The 13,797-nt window shown below is 43.0% G+C and overlaps 1 protein-coding gene across 1 annotated transcript in view; it reads left to right on the forward strand.

Moving 5' to 3' along the window:
• TOX3 (TOX high mobility group box family member 3) overlaps positions 1–13,797 on the forward strand; it is a 103,239-nt gene that overhangs the window by 69,782 nt on the left and 19,660 nt on the right. The window contains exons 2-3 of the mRNA XM_036346906.1: positions 287–352; positions 5,418–5,669. Coding sequence (XP_036202799.1) covers positions 287–352; positions 5,418–5,669 — 318 coding nt within the window. The remainder of the gene's footprint in view (positions 1–286; positions 353–5,417; positions 5,670–13,797) is intronic.

The raw sequence follows: 13,797 nt of genomic DNA on the forward strand, positions 1-13,797 counted from the left end.
CCTGGCCGGTGAGGGAAGGTGTGTGATGGCCTCCCTTCGCGATGAGTCTCGATGAGAAACAACGCTCTTTTCTGGGGATGGTCAAGTTCGCGGAACTCTGTGCTTTATTTTCCTGCGGGAGCCAGCTGCCAGGGTACCACCCGGTTCCCCTTCGCCCCGAGGAAACCCCCTCTGTCCTCTCCGAACCCTGGCATCGCATTCTTCCCAAATCCCGCCCAGCATTAGGGCACCACCAGCGTCCGCTGCCAGGCTGCGCACTAACCTCAGACAATCTGCTCTCTTCCAGTTTGGGAATAACAGTAACTACATGAACATGGCCGAGGCAAGCAACGCTTTCTTTGCGGCCAGCGAGGTAGGTGTCTGCCTTCGTGTGTCTGTCCACGGTGTGTGTGCGCCATTTGGGTCATTTACGAGGCTGGAAGGGGAAAGGGAAGTAGTGAATTTATCTCTCTCATGTGGCACGAGGCAGTGGCGTAGGAGGAGAAATGAGAAAACCCCTACCGGAGAAGAAAATACCTGACAGGTGTGTCTCACTCGTCCAAGGCTGTTGAGAACGTGCGCCACGCAAACACATCTCTCTTTTTTTAAAAAAATATATTTTATTGATTTTCTACAGAGAGGAAGAGAGAGAGAGATAGAGAGAAACATCGATGAGAGAGAAACACCGATCAGCTGCCCCCTGCAACATCCCCCACTGGGGAAGTGCCCACAACCCAGGTACATGCCCTTGACCGGAATCGAACCCGGGACCCTTCCGTCCGCAGGCCGACGCTCTATCCACTGAAAAGAAATACAGAGGCAGACTAAAGGAGATATGTGAGGAAGGATATGAAAGCTAGCTGTGCACCCTGTGTTGATACCTAAGCAGACAAGTGGTTATTTTGGAAACTAGGATGGAAGTGACTTTTAATAGACAATATGTTTACCTGGCCGGTGTTGTTCAGTGGTTGAACGTCGACCTATGAGCCAAGAGGTTGCTGGTTCGATTCCCGGTCAGGCCACATGCCTGGGGTTGAGGGCTCCATCTCCAGTAGGGGGCGTGCAGGAGGCAGCTGATCAATGTTTCTCTCTCATGATGTTTCTCCCTCTCTATCCCTCTCCCTTCCTCTTTCTCTAAAAATCAATGAAAAACATGTTTAAAATGAAAGTATTTCAACTTCACACAGCTCTGAGGATGACTTCATGAAGTTGCCACGTTCTGGGAAAGGATGTGGCAGACAGTATGGTTGTTTCTTAGGTCTTCGGTGGGAGGGATGTGAAATGAGTGTGTTGGTTTTTTTGCCAGATCCCCACCGCCTAGCACAGTGCCTGGCGCATAGTAGGCGCTCAATAAATATTGATGGTATGAATGAATGAGTGGATGGGCAAGCTCCAGACTTGGCCAAAGCCGGGAAAGCTGAAGGATGGAATGTACAGGCAGCAGCACACGGACTGTGGGTTTGCGTAGGGTTTACTAGTGCAATTGGAACACACACCTTCTTGTTGCTGTTGTTATCGAATCGCTGTCTTACTGACTTAGGGCTGCTGTCTAGTCCCATTGGTGTGCCCTCCGGAAAAACTTCTATCTTGATTAGGTCAAGGAAATAGTTTCCTAAAAATGGTAGGCAGTGAGATTTAAGGTTTTATTTTATTTGTTTTAGCTATATCTTTATCGTTGAAAGTATTATGTATGCCCCCCTTCCCCCCCCCCCATTGATCCCTTCTAGCCTGCCCCCTCCCCCCCCCCCCCAGCTCAGGCCTTACCACCCCATTGTGTGAGTCCATGGGTGATGCATATATGCACACAAGTTCTTTGGTTGATCTCTTCCCACCCAGTCAGCCAGTCCCCCCCGCCCCCCTTCCCTCTGAGATTCCACAGCCTGTTCCCTGCTTCTATGTCTCTGGATCTATTTTGTGTATCAGTTTATTTTCTTCATTAGATTCCACATGTAAGTGGGATCATGTGATACTTGTCTTTCTCTGACTGGCTTATTTCCCTTAGCATCATATTCTCCAGGTCCCTCCATGCTGCCTCAAAGGGTGAGAGATCCTTCTTTTTTACTGCTGCATAGTATTCCACGGCGTAAATGTACCACAGCCTTTTATCCACTCGTCTACTGATGGGCACGTGGGCGATTTCCAGATCTTAGCTCATGTAAACGAGCTAAAACAGTGAAATTGGTCCAAATGGAGCCACTTGGCAGTTCCTGCAATAAAAAATCTTCATCTTCCAAATATATTCAAATATAGGAAACGGAACGAGCTTCACCGCTTCCCCCCGGAGGATGCAAAGCATAATGGCTTCGCCAGGAATCTTGGTCCAGGGAAGCACCTGGCATGAAAGAAGTGAACCTGGAGAAATGATGAGGGAAAAAAACGGGGAACCCAGATTTAAGGGTGATTGTAGACGAGTCCCTTTTTAGGGTGACCATCCTCTCTCTCGCCCAGAAGACAGCCCCGATGAGGGAACAGCGTTTGGCACTGGCTGCCGGGTTGTTTGTGATAATGAACACAAGCCCCATCTGTACGGACAACACGAAGCTTCATTCTGCAGGATTTTTTTTCCGTCCATTTGAATCAAACATTGATGAAAGCGCCACTGGCAGCAGCTGCGCGGAGACAATTTAATTCCAGCTGTGATAATTCACCGTGTCAGACATCGGCTGTTATGTGTTGATACAACAGTTCTCTAGATTTGCATTTTTATCAAAAGGAACAAATGTTTTGAGCATTTCAGTACAGATGGTATTTAACCATGTACGCACTCCTTAAACATGTTCAAGGTAAACACTGAAAAGTCAATATCTCTAAGAAGTCATCATCGAAACTCCGATATGATTAATCTGATCTCGGGCAGAAGGCAGAGTGTCTAAAAGTCAGTAACTTTGTGTGTGTGTGTGTGTGTGTGTGTGTGTGTGTGTGTGGTACATGGTTACTTTTATAATCTCAGATAACCAGCTTTTGTTATGTTTTTCTCCAAGGAATGCTCACCACTGTATCTAATGTATTACTTCTCTTTAAAAGTGGTGGAAGATTCTAGCATTTTCTTGGTTGTGCACTGTAATATAATTTCATTGTATGGTTTTATTAGGTTTATGATATAGTCAGTAGTATACTCCATTCTACCTAAAGATTATCTTGTCTTTTGTAAAATTATACTGTGACGACGTTATATATATACTAGTATATATGACATCTCGTATTCCTTAGCAAAAATAAAAATGAAAACCTCCTTAATTTTGACTGCCTGGCGTAAGATGTGCTTATGTTCGAGTTTAGGAGGCAATCGTATGTAACGATTTCCCAGAGCATCTTTCTTTTTTTTTTGGAACCAAAAAATAAAGCCTGAGTAAATATTAATGCACTACATTATAGACTGTGCCTCATCTCCCCATCACGACGTTAAAAGTAAATGTATTTGTTGTTGTTGTGTTTTACATTTTAGTGAGCGCAGACTAATTCAGGAAGCCTTTAGGTTTGGTGCAGTCAAGTCCAAACTGTGCCCCCCACGAACCCCCCAGAGCTAACCCCGTGGGGACCAGGACACCCTGAGTGTGAAATTCACACATTGGCTGCGCGTTTTCGGTCTGTGTCATGATTACCCTGACCATGTTTAAAGCACTTCAAATATTTATTGAAATAATATTTCAAGTGTTAATTACAGTGGTAATGAAAACAGCCAAATGCCACATATCAAGAATGAGTGTTTATCCGTATTGTTAATGTGATATGTTAGATTTCATTAAGCAGTAATGGGGTAGCAAATGAGTCACAAATTACAGTTGCATCTGTTACTGCACCACATTAGTGCCAAAATAACAGCAAAGGCAGCCATAGGGCGGCATTCATCAGCCAACCACGTTCGCGGCCAACGCATCCCTTTGTGTTTGAGAACTCAGGGTACCAGCGTAAGCAATCAACCTCTTTGCGGGGTCATTATTCGAACAAATATGTCAGAAAATCTAATCGTCTCATCCTAGCTTTCAAATGTGTTACTGTGCAATAAAGTTTTTCGTCTATTGAATCTACAAAGGACCTCGAGATGTGCGATGGTCTGCCATGCAACTCCCTTGTCTTGTGACCTATTTGTTTCTGGTGAGATTAAAAACCACAGTTGACCGGTTCTGTATGCAAGGAACGTGGTGCTCCCCCCGCCCACCCCCTTCATTTTGTTTCTATTTTCTCTCAAGTGGCTGTTAAATTATATTATCAATCCCTAGTTTGAATAATGGTGATTTTCAGCTCGAAATGAGTTCTCTTAACCAATTAGGGCAGATTCAAACGATCTTGCATCAGTTCACTCTTCAAAAATGTTATTAATAATAAATAGACTGTAAATTGGACCCTCTGAGCTGAGGATTAAAAAAAATCTGAGTGGCCACACAACCTCTTCACACTCCAGCCAAAATAACCTTCTAACCTGGACCGCCCTCCTTACCCCCAATCCAAGGTCAAGTTTAAGAAAGGTGGTTCGTCCTGAATTACATCAAAAGGCCGTAGTTTATAACACCACCTTTAAGAATCTAAGTAGCATGGAAGAAAGCAGTGCAGTATTTACTCTTAGGTCTTGAGAACTAACACTCACCTCAGTGAGCAACCCCAATGGAAATAGTATATCTCTAATCCATATATCGCTATGTTCCTTCTATAGATGGTTTTTAAAAGTAGAAGGCTGGCAGAAAATGTTCTGATAAATACCTATCGAAGTCTTCAGAGCAAAGGAAGTAACTCTTCATATTGTTTAAATGAAAGCACTGGAACATTTTAAGAGATGATCTGAAGAAAGTCCTTAATGTAAAACGTTGTAGGACAAAACAGTAACAATTCCCATAGAAGCATTTTCTTGTGTGTGTGGTGTTTTTTTTTTTTTTTTTTTTTTGCCTTGGGAATATATCAATAAGGAAGTTGAAAAAGCAAACCACAAATTTAATATGACTTGTTTTATATGTTGTGACAGGGAGTAAGTATGTGTAATGTTCGCTGCTGGATTCGTGTGGGGTGTGTGTGTGTGTGTGTGTGTGTGTGCACCACAAAATCGTCAGCGTTTTACGAAGCATGTGTGTAATGGGAGCGGTTTGAGCTGTTTCACTAACATATCAATAAAGTGGCAATTTGTTATATAGCCAAACCTAATGTCGCTGCTGCTCCAACTAACAACAAAGACAGATGCTGCTAATTAAGTACGCATTAAAAAACTGTTAATACGGATACTCCATTAAAACCATATGATAATGAGACTTAAATCTTTAATCAGAATGATCAGCAAAACTTTCTATGTGGAAATCTGTGCTTAAGATGTTTCCATTGGAGAAATAAATATTTGGCCTCGCTGTGGAGTTGTTTTCATGCAAAAACCTTGCTGCTTCTCTCCAGGGAGAAATAAAGATATAAGAACAGAGTGTGAAAATATCTGTGTCTTGTTTCCTTTTGTTTTGCAGACATTCCACACACCAAGTCTCGGGGATGAGGAGTTTGAGATCCCCCCAATCACGCCTCCCCCGGAGTCGGACCCCGCCCTGGGCATCCCCGATGTGCTCCTGCCCTTTCAAGGCCTCAGCGACGCCTTGCCCTCCCAGGGCAGCGAATTCACACCCCAGTTCCCCCCTCAGAGCCTGGATCTTCCGTCCATCACCATCTCAAGAAATCTCGTGGAACAAGACGGCGTGCTCCACAGCAGTGGGTCGCACATGGTAGGCAGCAAGCTGATTGCTTGGACGTTTTTTTTTTAATCCTCTGTGGTGCTCCTCCTGGCGAAGCTCTGAGGTCCATGTTCTGTCTTCTGGGGGGACGCGTCGATTGTTTCTCCTTCGGCCGTGTGAACACCGAAACCAGATCAATCTCTGGTATTGGCAAGAGGGCTCGGGGTTGGTTGATCATCACAGAGGAAAGCGGGCGTTCCCGCAAGATCTTTCTGATTTGAAAGGATGTTTTAAAAGTCAGGTTCATGGATTTGGAAGCAGGCCATCTTCCCCGGCCTTGGGTTTAGCAGAGAGATGGACTTGAGTTGCAAGGTTGCCCAGGCGAGAGTTGAGAAATGGTCGCCCTTACCAAGTGCCCAGGTCTTTTGCGTTCGGTGGGTTTATCACACCACGTTTATGATACACGATCTGCTCCTACCTCAAACGAAATATCCAACCAAGATACAGAGAAAGGGGAAAAGAATCATCGCTTCTAACCAGCAGAGGAAATTATAGATTCGGTTATTGCGGGAAATATACCTAATTGTGTTATTTATTGTCATAAACATGGCATAAGGCACTCCAGAGAGCCGAGATTGCTAATGCAATCGCTTTGGTTCTATTTTTCTTAGTGAGCAATTATAGTCGGCAATCGCCAGAGGAAAATCTCCTTAAGTATTTTAAACACTTCTGCTGGGATTTAAATTTTTTTTTTTTTTCTTCACCATAGGACATAAAGCATTTGTGTCTGTCTAGGTGAGGTACTAAGCAGGCGTTTTCAAACAAGATGAATCGTTTAGAAGGCCTTTTTAAAAACCCTGATAAAATGAAACAGATGTGTTGGTATAACAAAGACACAGATCCTCGTGCCTGTTGACATATTTCTCTGCACGCCAGGACCCTGGCCGGTGATGTTTACCGGGTTCCTGGTTAATTCCCCAGATAACAACAGACAATTGCAAAATACGGAGTGGATTAGGGTGCGGAGAATCAGCGTGCTCTCGGAAATATAAGATTACTTTCCCAAATAGCATTGCTGCCGAATAATTTTCTTTGCCTGTGATCTTTTGTGCTGGAGCTGAACATCAGGGTGTGTTTTTTTTTTTTTTAATTTTTACTTTTTTTTGTTGTTGTTGGAAAAGAACGTAGCCAACAGTCTGGAAAGGGTCATTAACTATTCATAAGTGTTCCCCGCCATCGCAAAGAATTGTTTCCTGTGGACTTCCTGACATTTCTGGCCCTTTGACCCAGGAAGAGGGTCCCGGACATCTCTTCCTCCACAGTCAGGCTTGCCATGCTGAGCCTGGGAAGTAATAAAGAGGGTGTTAGGTCCCCAAGGGAGTTAGCCAGGGCTCCCCATTATTCACAGATGCTCAGCGAGGCTCAGTCAAACCCCGGAAATAGTTAAAAGACCCTACGGTGCGTGCTACCATGTGTACTCTATGAAATTGGTAAATATTGATTGTTAATAATCGAAGAATCTGCCTTTACGTGAAACATCTGATGAATTACCTTCCCTTAAAGCCACAAGGCTGTTATTGCTGCTATTAAAAAAAGTGTAAAGGAGGCATTTTGACTATGAAATTTCATTTCATGGTCAATCGCATTTACCGTATGGGGAAGAACTAAAGATGGAATCATGAAATAATTATGATACTCGCATCCACTTCGAGTGCGGTGCTTTCGCGGGCTGGCGTCAGGAGAGGGGACTCAATTTTTAATGCTGCTTTCGTGATGTATTGCTAATCACTGACGCAGCTGAATTATGCCATTGATTTTGAAAAGGATAGGTACATTAGCTGAGGGCGGGCTGCTGTCGTGGCGTTCACACGGACCTCATCCCGTTCGCCGGCGCCTGCCTGAAGTTTTTGCTGCAGCCCGGTGATGTTTATTTGGGCTGGAAACAAACTCATCTTGTTGAAAAGTCGAGTAGAATTTCACCTTGAAGAAATGTCATGGCGTTTTAAATCACAAATCTTGGGGGAGGGGGTGGTGGTGGTGGAAAAAAAATGTACCCAGACAAAATGATGATGAATACAAGGTGTCGTTGGCTTTGTGCTATGTATGACTTGGCGTGCTCACCTATAAACTCGGGTCTGGAATCGCCGGAGGCATGGCGAAGAATAGGTTGTGTCAAGGTTCGCCCGTCTCCCTCCAGGCACCCAGTGGGCCGGTGACACCATCATGGTCTGCGGCAGCTCCTGCGAGATTTCCCCCCGGAAGGTCACCGGGAAAATGGCACGTCATACCGTCTCCATCACGCATGCGGCGTCCCTGGGTGCATGGATAGTTCATACGTGGTGCACGCAGACGTGTCAGTATCCCCATGAAGGGGCTGTCTGTTGAGGATGGCGGGTGAGGGAAGACCACCCTGCAGGAGGCAAAGCCCGCTTCTTGACGTTGCATGGCACCAGCTTTCCTTCAGGAAACCATTGGTTTTCCTTTCAAGAGAGTGACGTTTTGTCACATGACTGATCGGCTGTGCTTTTGTTGGCAACAAACACAACAGGTTTGTCTTCCTGGAATGTCTGCCGTTACATTTTCAATCAGAGAGCAGGAGCAAGAGGGGGCGAGGAGAATGACTCCAAGGAAGCAGACTCAGAGATACAGAGGACAGGCGGACAGCTGGCAGAGAGGAGAGGGCTTGGAGGCTGGGTGGAAAAGGTGAGGGCATTAAGCAAAAAAAACAAGACCCCACAAAAATCAAACACAACATACACAACAAAACTCATAGACCAGACAACAGTTTGGGGATTACCAGCAGGGACGGGGGTGGGGGGGGCGAAGGAGGTAGAAGAGGTACAGGGGGGATAAATGGTCATGGCAGGAGACTTGACTTGGGGTGATGAACACACAGTACAATTTGCAGAGGATGCATTATAGAATTGTCACCTGAAACCTATGTAATTATATTCACCAATGTCACCCCAATAAATTCAATACAAATTCAAAATAAATAAAAAAGGACAAAACTTAAAAACAAACAAACCATGAGTCTAATAATCAGCATTCGCATTTCGGAATATGCAAATGATGCTCCGGTATTCTAAAGCAAATTGTGGAAAAAATGGAAAGTCGGTGCATGTGTGACTTCAAAGAAAAACCTCAATTTGCTTGTGGTGGATACGTGTATTCCAAAGCAGCGTGCAGTTGACGAGTAGAAATCAACAGTACATTTTGGTTAAAAAAAAAAAAAATTCCTTACCTCTATGCATTATTGCCAGTTCAGATGATCATCTGGAAATTATTTTAATCTGCAAAAGATTGCAATCTGCAAAATCTACAAGCAGCACGCCAAAGGGCTTTTGTGGGTTTTTTTTTTAACACCTCTCTATAATCTGCCGGCCTGCCGAGTAGCATCGACATCAGTAGTACATCAATTTCAGAAAGTGGATTATTTTTACTAGACAGCTATTGTGACATATTGGGTCAGTCATAAATGAAAGATATTCATGCAAGCATGCAATACTTGTAATGAAGTCTCACTCTGACCTTCTGTATGATTGATTCTGTAATTTAGTTTTCTCAGGCAGTGCCTGAAATGAAATGAAATCATGTTGAACAAGTTTTGAATACCCACAGTGCACCAGGAGAAGAAAAATCTACAGCCCTAGAGGCTTGAGAGAGAGCCGCCGAACGATTTATCTCTATGCTATTATAGCCTTTGCCAGCATTCAACATTCTTTTTTTTTCTCCCCTTTCCCTTATTTGGCTTAAGTACTTAATTCTGCAGGTAGCTGTAAATGGGAAAATAAAATGCTGTTCAGATTTAAAATGACAGGACAGGAGTATGTGCAGGGAACTGATAAAATATCTTGAATAGAACTGACCTTTCATGTAGCTGAAAGTTACTGGGGGATTCATCCTCATAATTACCATATAGATTATTTTTATTTCTTTCCTGCAATGAAACATTTCAGAGAGCAGGAGTGCTGATTGAATGAAAATTGAACTTGTTAACATTCTTTTCAGCTTAGCCTGTTGTACATAACAGAAGGTTAGCTTTGATGAATTTCAAAATTCCCTTTGATAGCCAAGGAACAGACAGTAAAATAATTGTCTCTTGTCTGATGTTTTGTAGGCCCCGCCCCCAAAGAGAATTTATAAAACACACTGATAATTCCCGGGCGTTTTCTTCATGCATTATAGTTCCTGTTCGGAGGACTGACATTTTCTGCTGGGCATGGGCCCTGGATTTAATTGTGGTAGCACATGTTTATAGAAAAATGCCACGCGGGTGCCCTTGTAATATCAAACATAGTATTAGAAAATTGAAAAAGATGGAAGTGAAGGGGGGGTATATTTGAGTATGGTCGCTTTGTGTCTGTTAAGGAAAGAAAGAGAGAGAAAAGTCCTGTAGGAGATGAGCATGCAGAGAAGAAAATGATAAGCTTTTAAAATATTCATAAGACACTTAAGTCATAATCTAAACAGATGTCAGTTTTGACGACCAGAAGAAAATGGAAATACACCAAAGTAAGACATCTGAAATGATCAGGCTTATGTTAGATATTTTTACGTTTCAGACAGTCGTTTGGTATAAGGCTCTGATTTTGAGGTCGAATTATTTTTTGTTTCATTTCTGGCGTGCCATTTCTAGACTCTGAAAACTCTCCCTTGAAGAGAAGTAGCAGACTTTCAATTAATACCTTGTTTTAGCAATGTTGCTTAATGTGTTACAGATAACACAGTTATTTCATGGGTCATTAATGTGTTTAATGCGTGGAACGTTCTATTAAAACAAGCCCTGATGATTGTTATGAACATGTGCGTTGCCATCGTCAATAGAGTCTGCAGAACAAAATTCCACAGGGTGATTACTGAGCCATGGGGGTGTGGGGGGACGACCAACAATTTCTCAAACAAATGGAATGATCATTTCAGTAATGTTTATTTTTGGTCAAGTCATGGTCGAAATATTTTTACTGTAAGTTACCAGTAGCAAACGCATGAGTTACGTAAGCAACACAGTTTGAATGGACTAGGACCCATCTGTTCAAAGTCTAAATTATAAAATTGAAAAACTGTATCAACTTCCAGAAAATATTTTCTGAGCACCTACTAAGTGCTATCCATTGTTTGTAATAATTGGAGACTGATTATACCATTTATAAAAGTGTTTCCTTGCCCTAACTGGTTTGGCTCAGTGGATAGAGCGTCGGCCTGCGGACTGAAAGGTCCCAGGTTCGACTCCAGTCAAGGGCATGTACCTTGGTTGCGGGCACATCCCCAGTGGGAGGTGTGCAGGAGTCAGCTGATCGATGTTTCTCTCTCATTGATGTTTCTAACTCTCTCTCTTTCTCCCTTCCTCTCTGTAAAAAATGAATAAAATAAATTTTAAAAAAATTGTTTCCTTGATCACCCACCAGTGTCTCTTCCATGTACTACAAAAATTCACAGTCTGTTTCCTGATTTAAAGATGCTTATCATCAAAAGTCAACTTGAATGCAACTGTTACTGTACCTTGACAAGGCCACAGACATTTTTACAAGCTACCTTTGTTCTTCCTTTTTATTTTTTTTAAAAAAAGTATGTTTTTATTGATTTTAGAGAGAGAGGAAGGGCGAGGGAAAGAGAGAGAGAAACATCGATGTAAGAAAGAAACATCCGCCGAAACCGGTTTGGCTCAGTGGATAGAGCGTCGGCCTGCGGACTGAAAGGTCCCAGGTTCGATTCCGGTCAAGGGCATGTACCTGGGTTGCGGGCACATCCCCAGTAGGGGGTGTGCAGGAGGCAGCTGATCGATGTTTCTCTCTCATCGATGTTTCTAACTCTCTATCTCTCTCCCTTCCTCTCTGTAATAAATCAATAAAATATAAAAAATAAAAAGAAAAAAATTTAAAAAAAAGAAAGAAACACCCATCGGTTGCCTCCCATACGCACCCCTATTGGGGACTGAACCCGCAACCTGGATATGTGTCCCGACCGGGAATCCAACTCGAGACCTTTTGGAGCACAGACCTTTCGGTGTACAGGACAATACTCAACCAACTGAGCCACACCGACCAGGGCCTTTCTCCTTTCTTTGTAGAGCAAATAACCTCCTACCACACATAGCTTAAAAGAAATACCGTGTTTTTTCCGTGTATAAGACGCCCCATGTATAAGACGCCCCCCACTTTTCTAATCCAAAATTAAGAAATCAATATTTTAAGCATTTTGCTGGTTTTCCTCTTTTTTTTTATTTTGCTGGTTGTCCTCTGAAGGCCTTCTTCTTTTTTGGCCCCTTAAGGAGTTGTTCTTCCTGTTTTCTCCACGGTCTGCTCATACACTCAGTGGGAGGAGGTCCAAATGGTCTCTCTACAGCTCTACGTGGATGCTCTTTTGCAGAGCTGATTGCATTCAGTTTGAATTTTGCAGAGTAAGACCATCGCTTACCAGTATTTATCTTTTTACTTTTTGACATCTTTATGGGCTCAAAATGCTACGATCTCTGTTGCATCTGTGCTCTCTCCACCTCCAATTATGGCATCAGCTGACATCAGTAACAATAAGGCTTGTGATTGGAGGAAGCCTGTTTGACCAGGTATGGGTAGCTACGCTCCCTCCTTGGCTGATTTCTGTGTATAAGAGGCCCCTCAATGTTCAGTCTAATGATTTTAGAAAAAAATAGCATCTATACATGGAGAAATATGATATTCTGTATTCTCAGCCTATAAATACTTACTGACCCTGAACATACAAGTGTTGTCTTTAAGTTGAGTTACATTAGGTCCATCTATTAAAAGAGGAGTGTGCTCTGAACTTCTAAACCCAATTAGATGCTGTGAAGTGTGATTATTTGTGCTCGGTGTATAACATGCAAGGAAAAGTGTTATTGGGAAGTGATTCATTTCCCTGGACCTTGTTCGTAACATAGATAATCTATAGTTATCTACTCTCTGTCTATATAAAAGGCTAATATAATACGCAAAGTGTCCCCTCAGGAATTCAACCAGGAGAACAGGAGTTTGATTGCTTGCTATGATGTGCGCTGACCACCAGGGGGTAGCACAGAACATGGTGACCAGCAGCGGCGGGGTGCTGAGGGAGCGAGGGAAGAAGGAGGTGGGGAGGCGAGGGGAACTGTGAACCATCCAGTGGCAGCAGACTGGTGGCGAGGGAAGGAGGAGACAGGGAGAAGGGGAGGCGGGAAGGCAGGGAACCTGATCGGCCCTGATTGCTGACCAGGCCTAGGGACCTATCCATGCATGAAGTTCGTGCACGGGGCCTCTAGTACTATAATATCGCCAGTACTCCCTGCTGGTTCAGGGACAGTAGACGCACTGCTTTCCGTCACGCAGATTCCCGAGTGAACCTGGCCTGGTGGCTCCGACAGTTCTTCAGGGATGAGGGTTATTTTCCATACCTTTGCCCCATTTTCTTTTGTTCACAGCACTTGCCACCCTTTGAAATGGTCTCTCTTGCCTGTCCCGTCCCTTACCTGTCTCATTTGCTGCTGTCCATCCTCAGGCCTGGAAGATTGCCTGAGTCGGAATACACTATTGTCGGGCTCACAATAAATATTCTATTTGTTGAATATATGAATGAGTGAAGGGGTGATGAGAGAATATTTCATTTGTTTCAGGAGCCTACCTTGACTACTAAATTAAACTGGAGGGGCAGGGGTTTCAGGTAGAAACAGCTGTAATAATGGAAATCCTCTTTAAAATTTTAATTTAGGACTGAATAAAATAATTTAGGAGCTGACTTCTTGGTAAAACAAAGGAGTTACAGGAGTATAGGAGCAAAATACCACTAAGTGTTTTATGATAAACTCTTGAAATCTCCATTTTGCTAAGAAACTATTAATTAACTTTTAGGAAGACTGTGTCAGTATGTTTGATTATAACCCTGGGAGTAGTTATTAAGTAAAAATTATCTATTTCGGAGCAGAGATTTTGACGAAGTTACACTCTGTGGTATGTAGGGTCTGTAATTATCATTGGTGTGCTTTTGGCATAACTGTATTTGTCCCAAGGTCTATTTGGGTTAGAAAATACAGTATTTTTGCATAACTATTGATTGTTAATTTGGAAATAAAGTTTTAACAATTGCTGTCAGACAGAACTAAGTAATTGAGCACAAAATTACTAGCCTGAATTTCATATTTGTAGTTCTCTGGTATTAGTTAATATAATGCAAGGTTTGTTTATGGTTT

Source organism: Myotis myotis, unplaced genomic scaffold (genome assembly GCF_014108235.1).
Source record: "Myotis myotis isolate mMyoMyo1 unplaced genomic scaffold, mMyoMyo1.p scaffold_m19_p_19, whole genome shotgun sequence".
Lineage (NCBI taxonomy): Eukaryota > Metazoa > Chordata > Mammalia > Chiroptera > Vespertilionidae > Myotis > Myotis myotis.